The following is an 18,738-nucleotide window of genomic DNA, read 5'->3' on the forward strand; positions in this document are numbered from 1 at the left end:
CCCCCCCCCCCAAATACCACATAGATTTTTGTGCATATAAAGCACATACAGTATGCTATATGTGCATTTGTCTTTTGTGCTTTTTAGACATGCACAAAAACCGTGTGAGTATCTTAGGAAGGTTGACAGTGAAAATTCTGCAAGTTGTTTAAAATCAAAGCAGTAACCCATGTTGGTGATTCAAAGTTGTACACATTCTCCCTCTTCTAAAGCAAGCAAATAAAAATAGAGCCATATACATGTTATCAATACATGTATTTATAATTACACAGATTCAGCAAGAAAAGTTATCAGGAGAGAGCTAATGTTAAATATTCAGCCTTGTGGTGTCGCAACACTTCTTCACTTCAGTATACAAAGCCTAGAACTTGGGCCATAAAAAGACTGTAGATCCTTCGTTCCAGCATGGAGTGCTCTATGCATGGTCACTTCTCCAACGTGGAATGCTCACCCAGTCTTGTTCTGATCGCTGCAGGTAAGCGAAGGCAAAAATACAGCACTGAAAAGTTTGAACACCAACAGGAAAAAAAGAACTTAAGTACTTTAAATAGTATCAGCACTGCTACGATCACATTTGAACTGCTGGCTCATGACAGGTGTGTTTTTAATGGTTCACCTACACTAGCTCTCTAACAATACACAATTAAAAATGTGAATCATTACAGGGCTACCTGCTACAGAAGGATCAAATGACTAAGACTTTTGGAGTGTGACATAATAAATAGAACCCAAAAATAGAGGTAGCCTATGTCACGTATAGAAAAGTGATAAAAACTCATTTTCGGATCATGCTGTAATATTAGAACTACCAAATGGAATTTGGTGGTTTGGCACTGCAGTTACACATAATGAAGTATACAGGAAGAGCTCACACTTAACAAAATAAGCCAGGCCTTACTTAGCACTAAGGCTTTTATGTCTGACAGATTCAGACAGCCCCAGAAACAATCAAGAAATCCTCTTCTAATGTCCTATCATCATTTAAACATTAAAATAATTATAGATTAGCCCCATGACCTATACCATTAAAATACATACATTGACTTCAGAAAGCATCTGTAAATCCCTTTTCTTTCTGAGGCTCATCAGAAAGGCTAAAAATTTAAGTCAAAGCCTTTTAAATACTCCAGTAATTGACACTGGTCTGTCAGAAAAGTTCCATTAATAAAAATCCTAGATCAAAACCATTCTGTCAGTATAAAAGAACACTTCAACCTTCATAATATTCTATCAAATATGCAGTAAGTAGAATTTAACATATCAAAACCTCATGAGACTCTAGAAACTTCAGCAAATATTCTTTTCAGAACTGTAAAATGCCTGTGATAGCTGAGAAAAAACAATATTACATCATTTTATACTTCTACATAAGTTAGACATGAATGCAAAAACTTGCATGATAAACTAGTAAAAGTCTACAAAAACTAACGCTTGTTAACTTGTGCAGCCCTTTTTTTCATACTTATAATACACACGAATTACACAAATGTTTTAAAAAGTATATTGTATACATATATTAAAACTAAGCACTGAATTCGTGCAATCATAATAAAACACTTCTAGACTGCATACTTCTGTTTGGCCTTAAATTTACAGCAGTGAATCAAGAATAAAAAAAATGAATTTATACCTGCTATCACTAGAATAAAATAGGCTTTCCTGCTGTTTTCTCTTGCACGTATGATGTAAAACGCTTCAAGAATTTTGGATATTCTCGTTTTGCCACTGCCCGTAACACTGATGCTGGTGCCCATCCTCCTGGGTTCACTAGAAGTAGACAGGAAGACAGACATTGAAATACAGCAAATCTGCTAGAGGCCAGAAAAGAAAACATAAGTTCATTATTCCTGCAACACTTTCTGAAGTAACAGGAAAGAATAATGATCAGCAGATTATTTTTTTTTATGGCCTTGTATTGTGGCACTTTCTACTCTTAATACTCAAGCTCAGTTCAGTTTCATGATCATAGAATCGTAAAATCGTCTAGGTTGGGGAAGACCTTTAAGATCCTCAAGTCCAACTGTTAACCTAGCACTGCCATCCCACCACTAAACCATGTCCCTAAGCACCTCATCTATCCTCCCGGGATGGGGACTCGACCTGGGCAGCCCATCCCAGAGCCTGACAACCCTTTCTGTGAAGAAATTTTTCCTAATATCCAACCTAAACCTGGCCTGGCACAACTTCAGACCATTCCCCCTCGTCCTATCGTCCGTTACCAGGGAGAAGAGGCCGACCCCCACCTCGCTACAGCCTCCTTTCAGGCAGCTGTAGAGGGCGATAAGGTCTTCCCTCAGCCTCCTCTTCTCCGGACTAAACAACCACAGCTCCCTCAGCCACTGAAGTCACTATTTAGAAAACATTAAACATGGTATGTTGTGAGTCTCTGGAGAATACCCAAACAGAAGGTGATATTCTCTAAGGACTTCCAAGAAACAACAGAAAATGAGACTTGAGGTAGTACTTATTTCAAAGAAAACAGAAGTCAGTTTTAACTTCTCAAAAACTGATGTGCTTGTCTGCGTAACTGCTACATAGCCAATGTCTTACAAATTATTTTGAAGCACTTCAAACAAAATTCCAACTGATTCTAAAATACACTTCAAAGGGCAAGTATTTTGCTGAAAATGCTGCCACTTCCCATGTAATCACAGTACAGAATTTTTCAACAAAAAAAATTTATTTTTTAAGTAATTGGGAAACTTCTAAAAAGGAAACCAAGCAGCTTACCCCAGGGTTTAACACCATATAATATTATTTGACCAGGATTTATACAAGTTACATCACTCCTGCACAGCAAAGATCTATTGAACCAATTTTTTAGCCTCTGACTCTTTAGTAAGCCATGTAATAGGTAGTTTAAAGTAATAAGCAGGTGAGGTACTCTGTTTTGTAGCTGCAGAAGAGGAGCTAATAAGTATGTAGCTCCAATACTACAATATGCTGCTAAATACTGGGTGCAGTAACAGTACAGTTTGGCTTTGATAACTTTTCAGTCAGTACCTAGGATTCTATCAGTTAAAAAAATAATAAAAAAATATGTAGACTGGATTATACAGCCTACAAACATCCTCACATGAAATGTATTTTCTTCTTAACACTGAGGGTAAGAACTGTATCTTCACTATCAGCACCTTTTCAGCCTAACAAGGTGAGTCAGGGGAAAAAAAAATACAGCAATACATGAAAAAACCCATACTATTAATGAACCTAAAAGCTATGCCAAGTCATCCCAGTTGCAGACGCTTCTTCTGCCCACCATCCTGCACCCCAAGGTTCTTTACTTAGGACTGAGCTACACACCACTCCCATTTATTCCTCCCAGAATGCCACACAATAAATGATACTACTCACTGACTCATGTAGCACATTAATTCGAGTCTTTTTAAATATGAAGACTACAAGTGTGATGCTATATATAGAAAACTGCATCAAGCTTTCTTTGCCAGTATTCAGCTCCCCAGAATTAGCATGTATCATGAACGTCATACTGAAAAATTTTAGACTTACCATTAGCTACATATGTAATCTTGCATAGGATGTTGTCCCTGCTTATTTCCTTGTTCCCCTCTGGTGGGCTTACTAAGGTCTGACAAATCATAGCAATATTTATCTTGGCACGGACACAGCGATTGTTCAGCTGCCAAAAAAAGAGAAACATTTGTAAGCCTCAAACTAAATTTGTTTCAGCATACTTGTCTGCTAACATTTTAATATACTATTAAGTCTAAGACCCTCCAGAAGCCATGTTTGAGCGTTTGTATTCTAGCACTACACGGATGTAACATGAATGTGAGTGAAATGAGAAGTACACAGTGTACCCACGGAAAGGGTTAAACTAAAATGCCTGAATCTCATATTTCTGCTTGCTTAATACATAAGTGAATTACTTCTATTATTGTGACAAATGAGTAAGAAAGCTTTTAAAGAATAATGCATCAGCATTTACAAATATCAGTTAGTAACTTTTCCCTCGTGAGCAGGCTACGGCATAGACACAGAAATACTCCAAAGCAAACAATCATTGCTACTATCTGACAGAACCAAGGCAGAACTGTGTAAGATGGGAGTCTAACAGATTCCATATCTACACTTATACGAGCCTCTGCCTATATCTGACAATACTGAAGAGTTATTGATTTGATTACATACAAAACAACCTCAGTTCTTTAAAATGTTTCCACATCTCCAGAAATTTTGCTTCCATTCTGCTGCAACACCTTAGATCTGCCAACTGTTGAGTTACATCAAGAAACCTTTTAGCTCAGAATGTCTTTGTCAGGTCATTGTATCACCTGTTTTAAATAAACTGTGGTTTTGCATAACACCCCCCACCTCCCTCACACTAGGTATTGCACATGCATTACCATGTAATAGAAAAGTGTTATTTTAGAAGCAGAACTTGATAGAACAAAAGTAATACTTACAGGAGCACTGTCATGTTCCACGGAGAAATTGCACACAATCCATGTTTCAGGATCATTTTCACTGAATGCTGGTATCTTTCTGATGGCAGACAAATACAGCACATCCCTTTGAGAAGCTGGCCACACCCTCTGCAGAGAAACACCTGAATGTAATTTGCAAAACTGGAAAAGCTTAAGTACTTACTATGCTTAGATAAAGGAAAAAACAAGCAAGGTAAAACAGGTCAGTGACATTATATAAGTAAAATTTCCTTCAAGTTAGTAATTTGATTTTCAAAACTGAAACAGAACATAGCTATTGTACAGATGCATATCAAGTTATATGGCTATGCTTAATTTTAAAAAAAAAAATTAAGGCAAAAGTTTAAAGCCTTTGAAATGCAGGAAGCCAAGCTTCAATGACTCTTTCAGCAAAGGGGAAGAGCCAGTTCTCCTCCTGTTCCCTCAACCTCAGGTTTACTTTTTAGTTAATGCTTGTAAAATGAAGTAGTGGTTAAGTATAAATAGATGCCCCTCCAGTTACTTATGCCTCCAGAGGGAGTGCAAGAGAGAGACACTTAAAACAAATACCACTTCAAAAAGCTACTACTTCAGTAGTATAGACAGATACAGTAAACTGGTATTATCTAAACGACAGTTTCAGAAGCAGTATGTTGATAAAATAAGAAAATATACAAAAAGCCATTTTCCTGACACTCAATAGGGGAAAAAAGTCTACCTTTTACCACAACACTATACAGTTTACACAACTGTCTTATTCAAAATCACAAGTCATCTTGTTACAGAAGTTTTAAGGTAACTGCATTACTGGTAAAATTGTCAAAGAAAAATATTTGGTTTAATATTTGAGCATACTAATACATGGACTCATGCAAGATTAAAGATGAATCTGTACACTTCATTCCCATTTTTTGGAACCTTTAAATTACAGTTGTTGGATTATAATTCAAATGAGCACTTTAGTAAAGCTACACCAGAACTGGTTGAGGGGGGCAGGGAAACATAATGAAATTACAAGGACAAATATTGTACCAGCAATTATACCACCTCATAATGTAAAAATGTATGTCACCTAATTGTGGTTAGCAATAGCTTGCATTATTGCAACAAAACGTGAGATAACAGTGGTACAGGTTCCTTCCTTGTAGTCGGTGTTGATTTATTGTTTGCTTTAGATGACTCTTGCTTGCTGACAGTGATATATTTGGAGATGAAAAACAATACTCATTTGTTATTACAAGCTCTATCAGACACATGCACAAGCAATTATGCTATTAAGACAAATTTGAAAAACTGAGCAAGTTAATAGAGAACTTATTCTGAAATGTTGTTCTGAGCAGTACTTTGTTAAGCCACTGAAGTATTTCAGAGTAAGATTAGAAAATATATGCCCCAGACTATCTTAGTAAGATACGCATACGGCTGAAGCGTTATTACCTTATGTGTCTGGTAAATGATGATTGCATTATCAGCTAAATTTTCCACAACATGGAAATTTTCAATTGTTGCTAAAAGAGGGGGGGAAAAATAAAATCCATCAGTACACAAGCACAGATACTAGGTCAATGTTATAAATAATCTCCTTGCTGATAAAAACACAAAGCTTAAGAATCAGTTCCTTACTTTCCCAGTCATTACGAACATCGACATTCCAGAAGTAGTGGCAAACTTCATGCCCTGTTACCCCTTTAACAGCATGGGTTGCTTTCAAAGGATCTAAAACTATTCCATTCTCTTCCACCTCTCTTCTGTATACCTATAGCCAAATACAAAGAAATGTAGAACAGAAATTGTCAAAACTACCCACGTTTTAATTGGTTAAAATTTCATCAGGTTTTTAAAAACACTTACCTAGAAGACTAACAAAAGAATATTTTGCCATGTCAGCATTCTCTGGTAACTACCAATGCAGACATTCTTACATGGCAATTCACATTCCAATGCCAGTATTTTAAGAATCTCTACTCCAAAAATTAAGCTACCTTATTTATCGTTACGCACAAGGATCTGTACAAGCGCAGCAGAGCAGCCTCCTTGCTACTCCATGACATTTTCGTACATCAAATTTACACATCATTTTGATAGCAAGTTTTAAGTAGGAGAGACTGAGAAAGGAATCTGCAAAGATAAAGCTACTGCAAGATTTACACAGGATTTTGTATGAATAAATATATTATAAGCCACAGCTCATGTGGACTCCCGTCCTAACTTAAACAATGCTATTCTCAGCAAGAAGTTTTAGCAGCATAACTTGCTGAGTGATAGTATTCCCAGAGAACCACAGAATCATTTAGGTTGGAAAAGACCCTTAAGATCAAGTCCAACTGTAAACCTAACACTGCCAAGTCCACCAGACTGGAAGTATCTGTCTTCATAGCATATCATCTTACATCAATTAAACAAAACCCCAAATGTTTACCTTCATTTCTCCTTCTTCTACCACTAGCTGCCAATTGGCATCTCCTCCTACATCTTGCAAAGAATATGTCATATGGTTTTGTACCATCTCTTCCACCTTTAAAATGAAAAAAAAAATACACATTTTTAACTCATTCCTTCCATCTTCTTGGGCAGAGACTATACAGTATTGGAAGCCACAAGTCAATACTTCAAATCCTGTGTGGGAGCTGAATTTGTACAACAGAGCTTTCTATTACAGGTTAAGAACAACCAGATACTTCTGGTCTTCAGAAACAACAACCAAAATCTTGATTCAACTTCCAACTTCATTCTTTACGGGTACTTCCTATCCTTTCTTTGCACCTCAGAACTGTCAAACCTCACTATTTCTACCTAAGACAGCTTTATGTCACCGTATAGGAACTTACTTCAGGTATCTCTGAATAGAATTACAATGCACTGTAAGATATTAACTGAAGAGCATTTTAAAAGCTGAGCAAAGGCAGGGGGGTGGGGAGGAAGACAGACAAACTCTAAAAAAGTGAATACATAACAGGAGTCACATTGGAAGAGCAGTGCATTGAACAGTCATGAGCAAAGCATGCCTATTCTGTTTCATTGGCATCTTTGCACAGTTGCCAGATAGAAAAAAAGAACAGAAATGCTTACATTCAAAAAATTATGATGATACAGAGACTCTGTAATTATAAAACACTAATTTAAAAATTATTTAGCTAGACAGTTGTATGCTTTATTTAAAGGCCATATATTTGATACATTTTTATCAAGCTATACGAATATCTCGTTTTTTCATTCCATATAATGTGCATGAAAATGGGCGCTGGGACAGGAAATGGATTTTTATTTTAAATCTACAATCTTATTCTGTTTCTTTTGTTCCCCACCCCTTTCCAAATCTCACTCTCCCGCAAATAAAAACAGAAGCAAAAATTAAGGTATCCATTGCTGCGTAATATTTACAAATACTGGTAACACTTCAATAACTTTTTTCCACCCAAAAGGTAGGTGACTACTAAAATGTGTCGCAGCAAGTCCATGTGATTTACACTATTTTCCTGAATTACTAGAAATACTTTTTTTTTTTCAAAAGGAAAAGCACTACAAGCAAAGGTTAATTGATCCACACAAAGATTAGCCTAAGTAGTGCACAATCCCAAGATTAATAACCTGAACCCATAAGTGGTTTTGTGCAACTCACAAAAATATGAAGCCTAGTGTGCATATAAAATAACATAAAACATATATTCCAGCAAGTAGTACAACAAGTAGAAAGCAAAATTAAAGAACACTTCTTTTTCTGATATGATACAGAACTGAAAGATGTGATTTACTTTTAATTTAAAGCAATCATTTTGTTTGTACTATATACTCCATGGACAATACACTTAAGACCAGGATGCAAAAAGTAATTGAATCAAGTAAAAATCCTCAAAGGACAACATCAAAAATAAAACCTACTGGATGGAAATTCTAGTTTATCTTATTTTAACTATGAACTTCTCTACAGAAGCAAAAGTTACCAGTCCAGGTTTTAGGGTTTTCTTTGGCATTTGTTTTGTTTTGTTTCTGAGTTATAATGAACTAAAAACACCTGCAAGATTTGTGTGTCTCCTTTTAGACGGCCATCTTTTCCTGCCAGTTACTAGCAGGTTTTCTACAAAAGATTCTTCTATTTATTTTTTTTTTCCAGTGAAACAATGACAGTACAATCCAAACCAGGTAAGAATGTGGGCTATTTAAATATTCAAGTTAATAGCTGTAGGTCATACTTCTTTCAGAAAGGAATCCTTGCCATGCTCCCAACATTTACCTGCAACACCTTCAGGTCCTATGTTTCTTCTCTCCTAGCTCCTAATCTATTAAGGACAAAGCTAGTTTAGTATCTTTGTTTTGTCCTTTGCTGCTTTTTGCTTCATGCTAAATGCAGAGGGATGAGAGGAACAGCAAGGAAAGAAGAGGAGGAGGCCTCCACAGAAGTCCAATCTGAACAGTTTCTTACTTCTGCTGCACCAAGAAATTGCACTTCCTACAACTGCCTTGTGCATACTACCTGTCCAAACTATGTAATCTACACACGGGTCACTGTCTGTCAACCTGCACCTGTTTCGGAGGCACCGAGTCAAGATTCATAGCTTCTTTCCCACTGGGGAGGCCACACTATTACCTCTGGGTTCTTGGCAGGCTATGGGAATGGTCTGCAAAAATACTTGTAACCCGTATGCCACGCAACCTTCCTAAACGGAGAAGGTCTTCACTTTAAAAGCCCTCAGAACAGCTCATCCTATCTTAAAATCTGATAGTCCTTTAAAAGAAAGGGACCTGCAAAACATCTACAATGTTTTAAGCACAAAACCTCCTACTCAACTGGCAAAGACAAATCAATGCCTTTCTAGAGGCAAACTGAAGAACCAGGTCCCATCAGAATGCATGTTTATACTTCTCAATCTTAAAAACAAGGCTGCAGGTTTCTACTCGACCACTCACTGATACCAATATTCCCTTTGCAGGAATCCAGTCTAGGAACAACTCACACAGCAGCTGAAAAAAGCAACAACTTGACTCCAGTCCATTTGAACCTGGTCCTTAAACCTCAATCTACATTACTGCGGTAAGGACCTGGTCAACCTCAGATTTGTTTTTAAATGGTTAGTTTTTCAGCCACAGTAGTGTTCTGATACTCAGGTTTATCACATGAACGCACAAATGTTATCACAGGCATAAAAGAGGTGAAAATGAGGCGGCTTGCGTATGAGTTTCGCTTATACTGAACTGCTCATGTAACCAGAGCCTGACAGACAACCAGTTCCTATCTTTGGAATCAAACTTGCTTTCTATTACTTGATTTTCCTCTTCCTCCCAATCAAGAATAAACTTGAAAAACGAACTTGACTACTGGGGTGCCAACAGATGAGCCTATCAGCATTGTGCAATATGACCTGTGTATTTTTTTTCCCTTGCAGTAAGTTCAAATTTCAGAAATTAAGTGACAGCCAAAGGTCAAGGCAAGTGTTGGGATTTCAGTCCAATAAGCGAGTCCTTAAGCGTTAGGGTCCTGCTCATAAAGCTGGTAGTAAGGTCTGTAGGTGGTACAATTCCAGACTCTGTTAATCAAAAGAAAATTCATTCCTTCTATTTGAAAAAGTAGGTTGTTTGCAGCGTTAGTCCATAATTTCAAAAAATTCCAAAATAACAGATCCCAGAAGGAAGCTCCATATTCACAATCACATGTGGACCTTAGCAGAAGGAAACTAATGGCATGAATGCCATGCCTGAACACCTTTTTTTTGAGACTAAAAGAGCAAACACATGAACTCACCTATGTAATTCTACTCTCAACTATGATCTTCAGAGCAAGCACCTAGAGTAATTTTCCATGTTACTGGAATATGTCACTATGACTACATTGACATTCAGGATGTAAAGACTTATTTTTGGAAGTATAAATGAATATATTGAAACTCTTCAGGGAAAATTCTCATACCCCCAATCTTGTTTGTCAACAGCATACATTATGATCTTTCAATAATAAAACTAGTTTTAGATATAAAAAATGGTAATAGTGAACCTTAACATTTGTTATCTTAATGTCATGACAAACACATGTTAAAGACAAAAATCAAACCTTTGATTTAAAAGCACGAAAAACTGTTCAAGTTGAAGCAAAGACCATCTCCAGCCCACACAAAACAGGTGTTATTCTACTTTTATAATAGTCAGAAATGCAAAACTTTCAAATCGTAGGCATTTTTATTAAAGCTACTGAATTAAATCCAACAGTTCCACAAGATTCGGGCCTCTGCACAAATGATATGCATGCAAGCAGAATGTAAAAACACAACCATTTAGTACAGGAATAGAGAACTCCTTTGTTTGTCTCAATGTACTAGTTTAAAGCAAGCAGTGACTTATGTAACAAAAAACCCAGGTTCTAGAGAAGAGGATGAAATACAGCAAAGATATGCAACCCCCACTCTACACATTAATACAGTACCTGGGCGCTGAATCTGTGAACATCATCAGAGGCACTGACTAGATCAATGGAAGACATGGAGGAAGAGCGACTATAGGGCTACCAGAGACAGACAAAGAAAAAACCAAGTAATCAGAACAAAGGCACAACAGAGCATTCAGTACCAACTTGCAAGCACAAGATAATGAAGAAAAGGAAAACAAAAGCACCATAAGCAGCAAGCACAGCAGCGAATGCTGATTTCATGCACCTATTATGTATTATGCTCCCAGTGTAGCCCTGAGAGGAGCACAGTGTTTCCAGTAACACTAAAAAAAGTCAACTGATCCTCATACAAAAGATTGGATTTTTTTTTAAATAATCAATTCAATTAATTTTGGTGAAGGTATCTTACAAACACTGTGGTTAGCAAGTTGGGATTTTTCCTTTATTATCTGACAAGCTTGATACAAGTCAAGAGTATTCTAAATAGATAATCAAATCAGTACTTTTGAGCCAAGGCAGGAAACAATCCTTCTCCAATTCCAGCTACTTCATTTGAAAATGAGTAAACCATTGAAAGTTACTAGAAACACCTAAAAAAAAAAATCTCACCTACCCATGTAAAATATTATATAGAAATATCATAGGTCAGACCATTATTCGGAGGTGTTCATGAGAAGTATCTTACCTTCTGGACAAATCTATGAGTCCCCACAGCAGAATATGCATCTCCAGAAGGTAAGGATGTTGGCCAGTGTAATCTGACCTTTTCACTTTGGGACTGCAACAAAATAGGTTTAATTAGTAGTAGTCAGCTGCTACTGGGTGGACTATGAAACAGAGTGAGTCATCCTCAATCTACATAGTGGCTACACCAACTAATGCTGTCCATGACTGGCATGAAGCTGTCATCCTGCTGGAATGCTCAGTAAGTGAATGGGCCTGAAGACTGAATTTTCTACACTTCAAAGCGTATTTCTGAGTTAAGGAAAAGAGATTGGCAGCATTAAGGATCCATGTAGTAGTACAACAGTCACTCGAAACTTTTACTCTCCACTAAGGGATCCCAACATTGGTAAACTCTGTTGGGTACTGTATGTCCACTAGAAAGTATTTTAATTCTTAACCAAGTCATTTTATTCACTATATTCATAAGCCTAAGCATTTTAAGGCAAAGGATGCACCACTTAGTTATTCACTCTCATTTTATATACTGCTACATACTCTCATATTCTACATATTACCTGCCATGCACTGAAGTGTATTCCAGAAATGAGTTAGAAAAGTAGCCAGAGCCTATAGAATTTTAAAATAAAACCAAACACCAACAGAATTACGTCTTTCCTATTTCACATACTGCTAGAGTCAAGTAGCCAGAGCCTATACAATTTTAAAATAAAACCAAACACCAACAGAATTGTGTCTTTCCTATTTCACATACTGCTAGAGTCAAAAGAAGCTTCAGAGCAATGATTAGGCTTTCAGAAACAGCTGCAGTGTTTGATATTCTTATTTGCACAGGTCATCAGTTACATACAAAGGTAAGTTTTATACAGGACACTAATTTAGGAATTAGAAACTAGAAACATTCAATTAGCTTAACTCTTATACTATCCTCTTCTATGTAAGCTGTGAAGTCACCTTATTGAAATTTGCGTTAAGCAACAATATTTATCTGTAAAAATATTAAGTGAATTCTCCTTGTCAGTGTCAGAACAAAATATCTAGAGCTTCAGGAGATGCATCCCAGGTCTGAGTTTAAGTCACAGAAGTCTCCCAAGAAGTGCCCATCATTAAGGCATTTTTCAAGTATCAATACCTGTTCTTCCATTTTATCCTGTCTATCGAGAGCAGCTTCAACAGCATCAAAGAATTCTTCTTCATTAATCAGACTATTAGGACCCTCCTAGAGCATAAGAAACAAAACTAGTTCAAAATTTTGGAGACACAGGAGTTCCACGTAAGTTTAATATCATAAATATATATTTATATGCATATAAGCCATTTTTTGGCCATGTGCAATGGAAGCCATTTTCTTCTATAGAACTCTAACATTGTCACCAATATTCTTAGATTACATTTCCTCTGAAAACCCTACTTGTTAAAGGAAGTTACTCCCTCCAACTACAATTTAGGGATAGTTGTACAAAGAAAAACAGGAAACTGAGTAACAGGGTCAGCATGCTTTGACATCAAATTTAGGTTTTAGTTAACATGTATCTTCTCTTAAGATGTTTACAGTGTGTCACTAAAGTACACATATTAATGTAATTGTGTAGTTAGACTCCTTCCAAGTATTCCAGCGCCCTATGGTGGATTTCAGATACATGCTCAAACATAACAGAAGACAAAATTTTGGGGATCTCTACTGAAAATTCTTGGAAAGAACAGTTTAACATGAAACAGCAGGTAGAGTTGAGTCAATGTTAAAAACTTGAGGTAATTTCAGAAAATTAGGTTTACTGCTTTTACTGTACTGTAAAACAAGATGGTCCAGCAAATTTAAAAAAACCTACTTTACAGCAGGGATACCTGGGAGAAGCAGCTAGGTTCATAGCCAGGTAGACAAAGTCCAACTTCCTATCCATCTTTTTCTTTTATAGTATATGCCTCAGTCACAACAGAGAATCTAAGCTGAAGCATCTTTTAAATATCTCAACATATTAATACCATTTCTCAGGCTATGATTTGTAAGTAGAAATGTGTTTGATTAATATACATTAAAGGGTCAAGTTCTTAAAAATTATACAAACTGCATTATAGGTGCATTAGTTTACACTATTTTTCAGAAGGTGGCTTAAGCATCTTAGACGGACTAAATATCTCACTGAGGAGGAAGCTCCTGAAATATGCAATTTAACAGATGAAAGGAACCTAAAATCACTGAATTTGTCAACATGAAGTTTCAAGTGGTAGTGACAAGTTAAAAATCAATTCCAGCTAAACTTCATATTCTAGGACTGCCTCTGCAGTCAGGGTTTTCATATTTGCTTTACGTATCTATACAGCTGAACCACTAAAAAGTGAAAGTACAAAATTATTGCATTTAAGCAGTATCAAACGTACAAGAAAAATACTTAAAAAATCAGCAGAAATATCTGCAAGCAAAATGCTTTAGACAAAAGCAGAACATGAAGACAGACCTCCATTCTCAAAAAATTGAGGACTGAGAGTCTTCATCCAGTCTCAGTTTCCAAAGTGGAAAAATAGAATTGGCATGAACACAGTCAAACACCTTAATTTACACATCCTTTCCCTGCTTTGCGAAACGAACCAATCTTTAGAAGTCACAGAATTTTCAAAAATTCCAAAAGCAGAATTTGTACCTCATAGTCCGGCCCTCCAAAGTGGGACTTTTTCTTCAGTTCTGTCACAGCATTTTTGTATGCTTCTTCAAATCTTCTCCTTTTCTCTGTCTCCTGTAAAATTACATGATCATTTGACGCAGTGAGAATGAATTGACTGATAATAGTCATGCTGATAATAGTCAATAACATGCCAATAAATAGAATGACCAGTGTAGTTTTTTTGCAAGTAACAATTGCAAAGCTGCCGATTGTCTGAATTGATTTTCATGCATGCATTGTATGTGCCCATATACAAACATATATGATACAAAGCTTGGGGAACTAGCTAACTTGAGGATACCTTCTTTAAGTCATGTGGAAGAAACTTGCTCAGCAAGCAAAAACTGGTATCTAGATTAAGCATAGCTATTCATGGTTCCTTGGGGCTCACACTCTGTATCTGACTGACAGATTATATAAACCTCCTTGACACAGATGCTTGGGCAGTGGTAACACAGGGCGAAAAGATTGGTAAAAAGCTAACTTGTTGAATGTGGTGAGATACTAATGAGTCACAGCATGTAAGTTTGTATCTATAATTAGCTGGCATAGGATCAATGCAAATCATTTTGTGAACTCCATGCAAAGACTAACAACATCATTCTCCCATAATACGTGTGTGACTGTACTAGAGCCACTGATGATGCCTAAATCATTGTATATTTTGAATAAAAAAGTAGTAATGCCAGAATCAGGCCAAGCCTAGTATCTCCTCTGCAAGTTCTACATACTACCAGGTATTCTCAGTGAAAAAGCTATAAACACCTCTGAAATTCTTGCAGAATTCAACTTTAAAATGTAAGATGTTTCTCTGTCCCCTTTCAGAATCACTGCAGGTAGAAGAAAGTTAAGTCTTATGGGTGACAATTGGACACCACACACTACTTCTGGCAGATATGAATATAATTACTCAGCAACCCAATTTGAACTTTAAAGATTCAGTGGAAAACCCTTAAGCAACACCGAAAGGCTGATTTACCAACTGGGAGTTTGGTGGTAACATTCACTCTGGAACACATTTTCCACTTTCAAAAGAAAAGTTTGATAAATAAAGCAACAGTTTTGATGTAAAGCAAAATAGTATAGTTTTCCACAGCAAAATTCTTAGGAATCTCTGAATGTGGGCTTTTCCCTTCTGAAACTATTACAAAAAGGCAGTAACTGCTAACATGTTTCACAAAATTTTGCACATTTATCTTTTTTGAAAGTAACTGGAGAGTCCTGAAGATGTATAAGCATGACTTGAGTATAAGTCGTTAAGAGAAAGCACAGAAGTTTTCCCAGAACACTTGGAATGAAAAACAAAACAAACAAAACAACCACACCACACAACTCCTCCTCCCACTCACCCTAAATCCCCACACTTTCTGTACTTCAATCTGCAAATTAGTGATAATTCAACACATGTCAAAAGACAACTCTCCAAATCTGCCACCTTCTCTCGGCAACAACATTAAATAAGGCAGAAATTGAGGAACTGTTTGACTGTGCAGCAGAAAAATTACTGGTGTATTAAAACTCTGTATAATTTAATGAAATACTTAAGTTACAATTGTCACAGGTGAACAAATAAGCTACACAAACATGATAATTTTAAGGTAAAACTTAATGTTCAAAAGATAAGTTTGCTCATTAATAATAATTAGTAAGACCAAAGCAAACAAGAATAGAAAAATGTTGCTGTAGTCAAGACAACAAGAAAAGCATCATCAAAAGGATTTTGTTGCAAATAAAACAATGGACCAGATACTAGAGATTAAATCCTTTTCTTGTTTATCCTTTTTAAGAAAAATCTATTTTAACACATTCAAGAGGCTCATACTGAAAAATATACTGCACTGAAAAAATAAAAAGTCAAGCTCAAAATCTTAACAGATAAGAGTAAATGGTTGAAAGCAAAGCTGTAACTACAATTACCTTTAGATAACATTACATGCTTTTGTATTAATTTTATTCTGGCCATCTGTTTCGGTAACAGAAAGGAAACTAAATATAGAATTCTAAAATTACAATTGTTAAGTGCGTTATTTCAGTAGCCTCCTTAAAAATTGAGATTTTTTATAATAATTTATTGTTCTCAAAGCTTTAGAAATAGTTTCCAACCTTCAGAATGTAACAACCCCCTTTGTTTTATTTAAAGAAAAGGGGGGTGATACAGAAAGATACTCACTTCATAACACTGTACTCAACTCTTGTCAGACTGCAGTCGCCTCCAGATTCAACGAATTCTACTGAACTTCAGCTTTTTTAATATGAGAATTTTTTTAGGACAGCTATAATTTTGAAACATTTTTGCTTCAAGTTCAGCAGACATATATCTGTCTTGTATCTTTAGGTTCAGTTAGCCCTCTACAAGGTGGAGGCTGTATAATTTCACGAGGTAACAGGACTCTTACTAATCACCTTTGTGTTAATTAACAGGCAGTTCTGAAGCTAGTGGATTGAGGAGGCTGGAGAGGAGAGTGAGCTGGATTACAGTGGCATTTACACTACTTATAAAACAGTCATTGATTTTAGCCACTGACAAGAGATCTTGTTCCTCCTGTGAGAAACCTGCACAGCGCCCAGCCAGCAGTGTGGATCTGCTGACATGCTCAGGACAAACTTGATGCTGCCCCTTTCGACTCTGCTAGATGGTCTTTTACAGGCACTGGACAGGCTTCTAAGAGCTCTAAAACCCTCCCAGCTAGAACATAAACATAAAACAGCTGCCTAATTTCATGTAATTTTCCCCTTTAGTCTCTCTTACAGAAGGTATTCTGAACTTTATCATCTCATAATATTTACTTCCTTTTCAGAGCAGTTTACACATCCATCCAAGAAAACTGAAGTACAAAGATCAACACCGTTCTCCTCCCACATCTGTTTATCAGATGACAGAACACTGGTTTTTACTCAGGCCCATAGTTCTAGAAGATACTTTCATAAAACCATGTTTAACCACTGAAGTAACAAGCTAAAACAAAAGCAGCTCTACAACTGAAGTGGAATAGTGCTAGCAGAGGTCTAAATACAGGCAACTGCTGTCTTTAAGCGTGTAGGTGTCAAGGTGTTGGTCATGTGGGACTACAGAGATGGCCTCTGCAGGGGGCCCTGTATTAGACAGAGTTGGTTCTATCCAGCTCCAGAACAGACCCACTGCAGGATAGAGCTGAGCCCATCCACCACGTGTGTGGCACCTCTCTGAAAATGTATTCAAGAGCAAAAAACACCCCCAGGAGGGAGGAAGGGGAAACAAAAAGTGAGCAACAACAGAGGAGATGCCTAGGCCAGAAGAGGGGGAGGAGCAGCTCCAGGGCAGAGAACATAGCCACACTGTGCACCAGAGCAGAGAGACATTTCCTGAAGGAACCATGTCCCGTGGAAGACCCACACTGCAGATTTTTCCTAGAGGACTGTTGCCCATGGAGAGGACCTGCACTGGAGCAGGGAAAAAGTGTGAGGAGGAAGGAGTGGCAGAGATTAAGTGTTTTGGACTGATTGCAACCCCCAATTCCTGACCCCCACTGCTTGGGGCTGGCAAGCAGCAGGTAGAGGAGCCTGCAGTGAAGGAGTGAAGTTGAGTTTTGGAAATGGGGCAAGAAAGCTGTTCTAGCTTTTGTCTTTTGTTTCCCATTAACCCAATCTATTTTAAAATCAGCAACAAACTGATTTTCCCCAAGTCAAGAATATTCTGCCATGACAAGAATCAGTAAGCAATCTTCCTGTTTTTCTCTTGACCCATGAGCTTTCTCATCCTATTTTACCCCCTAGAACTGCTGGATGGGTGGTGAGCAGCTGGGTGGGCATTTGGCCATTAACCAAGGCTAGCCCACCACAATTCTGTATTATTTAATTCAATAAAAATCTCCTCTGCCAAAAGGTTAGCAATTAGAGGAATACAAATGAAAAGCAATTATTTTATATTAGAATTAAAGTACTTTACCATAAGTGTGCTGTAAACCCCAGAAAACTGAATTGACAAATGTGACTTTAAAAAAGTTGCAAGTCTACAGCAACTTAAAACCTCCAAGTTTTCAGAAGCTTCTGCTCTTTTAATTTCTGGGAAAACAAATCCAATAAGCTTGTGACCCCCTTTAAAATGTATTTATTCATGCTGTTTGAGATATCAGTCACATGAGACCAAAGTGAAATTTAGAATTGAATTTGTTAACCACTTACAGCTAAAAACAAATGCTTTAAATTTAGTCCACAGAAGAAGAAAAAAGTGACAACTAACTACTCTAACTGAATTTAAGTCCTATATTAACATATTGTTTTGTATTAACATATACTAACCTAGGGACAAGAAAAATTCACTTCATCCATGCTCTAAGCAAAGTCTGATCAACAATAGTGAACTCTGTTTGCTCAGCCAGGAGAAGAGAAGGCTTCTGTGCAGGGACCTAATAGTAGCCTTCCAATACCTCCAAGAAAGTCATAAGGAAACTGAGTCAGACTCTTCACAGCAGTCTATAGAATCATAGCATCACAGAATCATAGAATGATTTGGTTTGGAAGGGACCTTTAGAGGTCATCTAGTCCAACCCCCCTGCAGCGAGCAGGGACACCGCTAACCAGATCAGGCTGCTCAGAGCCCCGTCCAACCTGG

General features: G+C 37.1%; 1 protein-coding gene across 1 annotated transcript in view; it reads right to left on the reverse strand.

Annotated features, from left to right (window-relative positions):
• Nucleotides 1-6: 6 nt before the first annotated feature.
• The window catches only part of CERT1 (ceramide transporter 1), a 73,771-nt gene continuing 55,039 nt past the window's right edge, over nucleotides 7-18,738 (reverse strand). Inside the window, exons 8-18 of the mRNA XM_035892794.1 lie at nucleotides 14,127-14,219; nucleotides 12,620-12,706; nucleotides 11,489-11,581; nucleotides 10,840-10,917; nucleotides 6,847-6,942; nucleotides 6,051-6,183; nucleotides 5,865-5,935; nucleotides 4,428-4,556; nucleotides 3,511-3,640; nucleotides 1,631-1,767; nucleotides 7-469 (exon numbers count right to left, since the gene is read on the reverse strand). Coding sequence (XP_035748687.1) covers nucleotides 1,640-1,767; nucleotides 3,511-3,640; nucleotides 4,428-4,556; nucleotides 5,865-5,935; nucleotides 6,051-6,183; nucleotides 6,847-6,942; nucleotides 10,840-10,917; nucleotides 11,489-11,581; nucleotides 12,620-12,706; nucleotides 14,127-14,219 — 1,038 coding nt within the window. The 3' untranslated portion in view covers nucleotides 7-469; nucleotides 1,631-1,639. The remainder of the gene's footprint in view (nucleotides 470-1,630; nucleotides 1,768-3,510; nucleotides 3,641-4,427; nucleotides 4,557-5,864; nucleotides 5,936-6,050; nucleotides 6,184-6,846; nucleotides 6,943-10,839; nucleotides 10,918-11,488; nucleotides 11,582-12,619; nucleotides 12,707-14,126; nucleotides 14,220-18,738) is intronic.

Source organism: Egretta garzetta, unplaced genomic scaffold (genome assembly GCF_000687185.1).
Source record: "Egretta garzetta isolate BGI_Z169 unplaced genomic scaffold, ASM68718v1 scaffold424, whole genome shotgun sequence".
In the NCBI taxonomy this organism is placed as follows: Eukaryota; Metazoa; Chordata; class Aves; order Pelecaniformes; family Ardeidae; genus Egretta; species Egretta garzetta.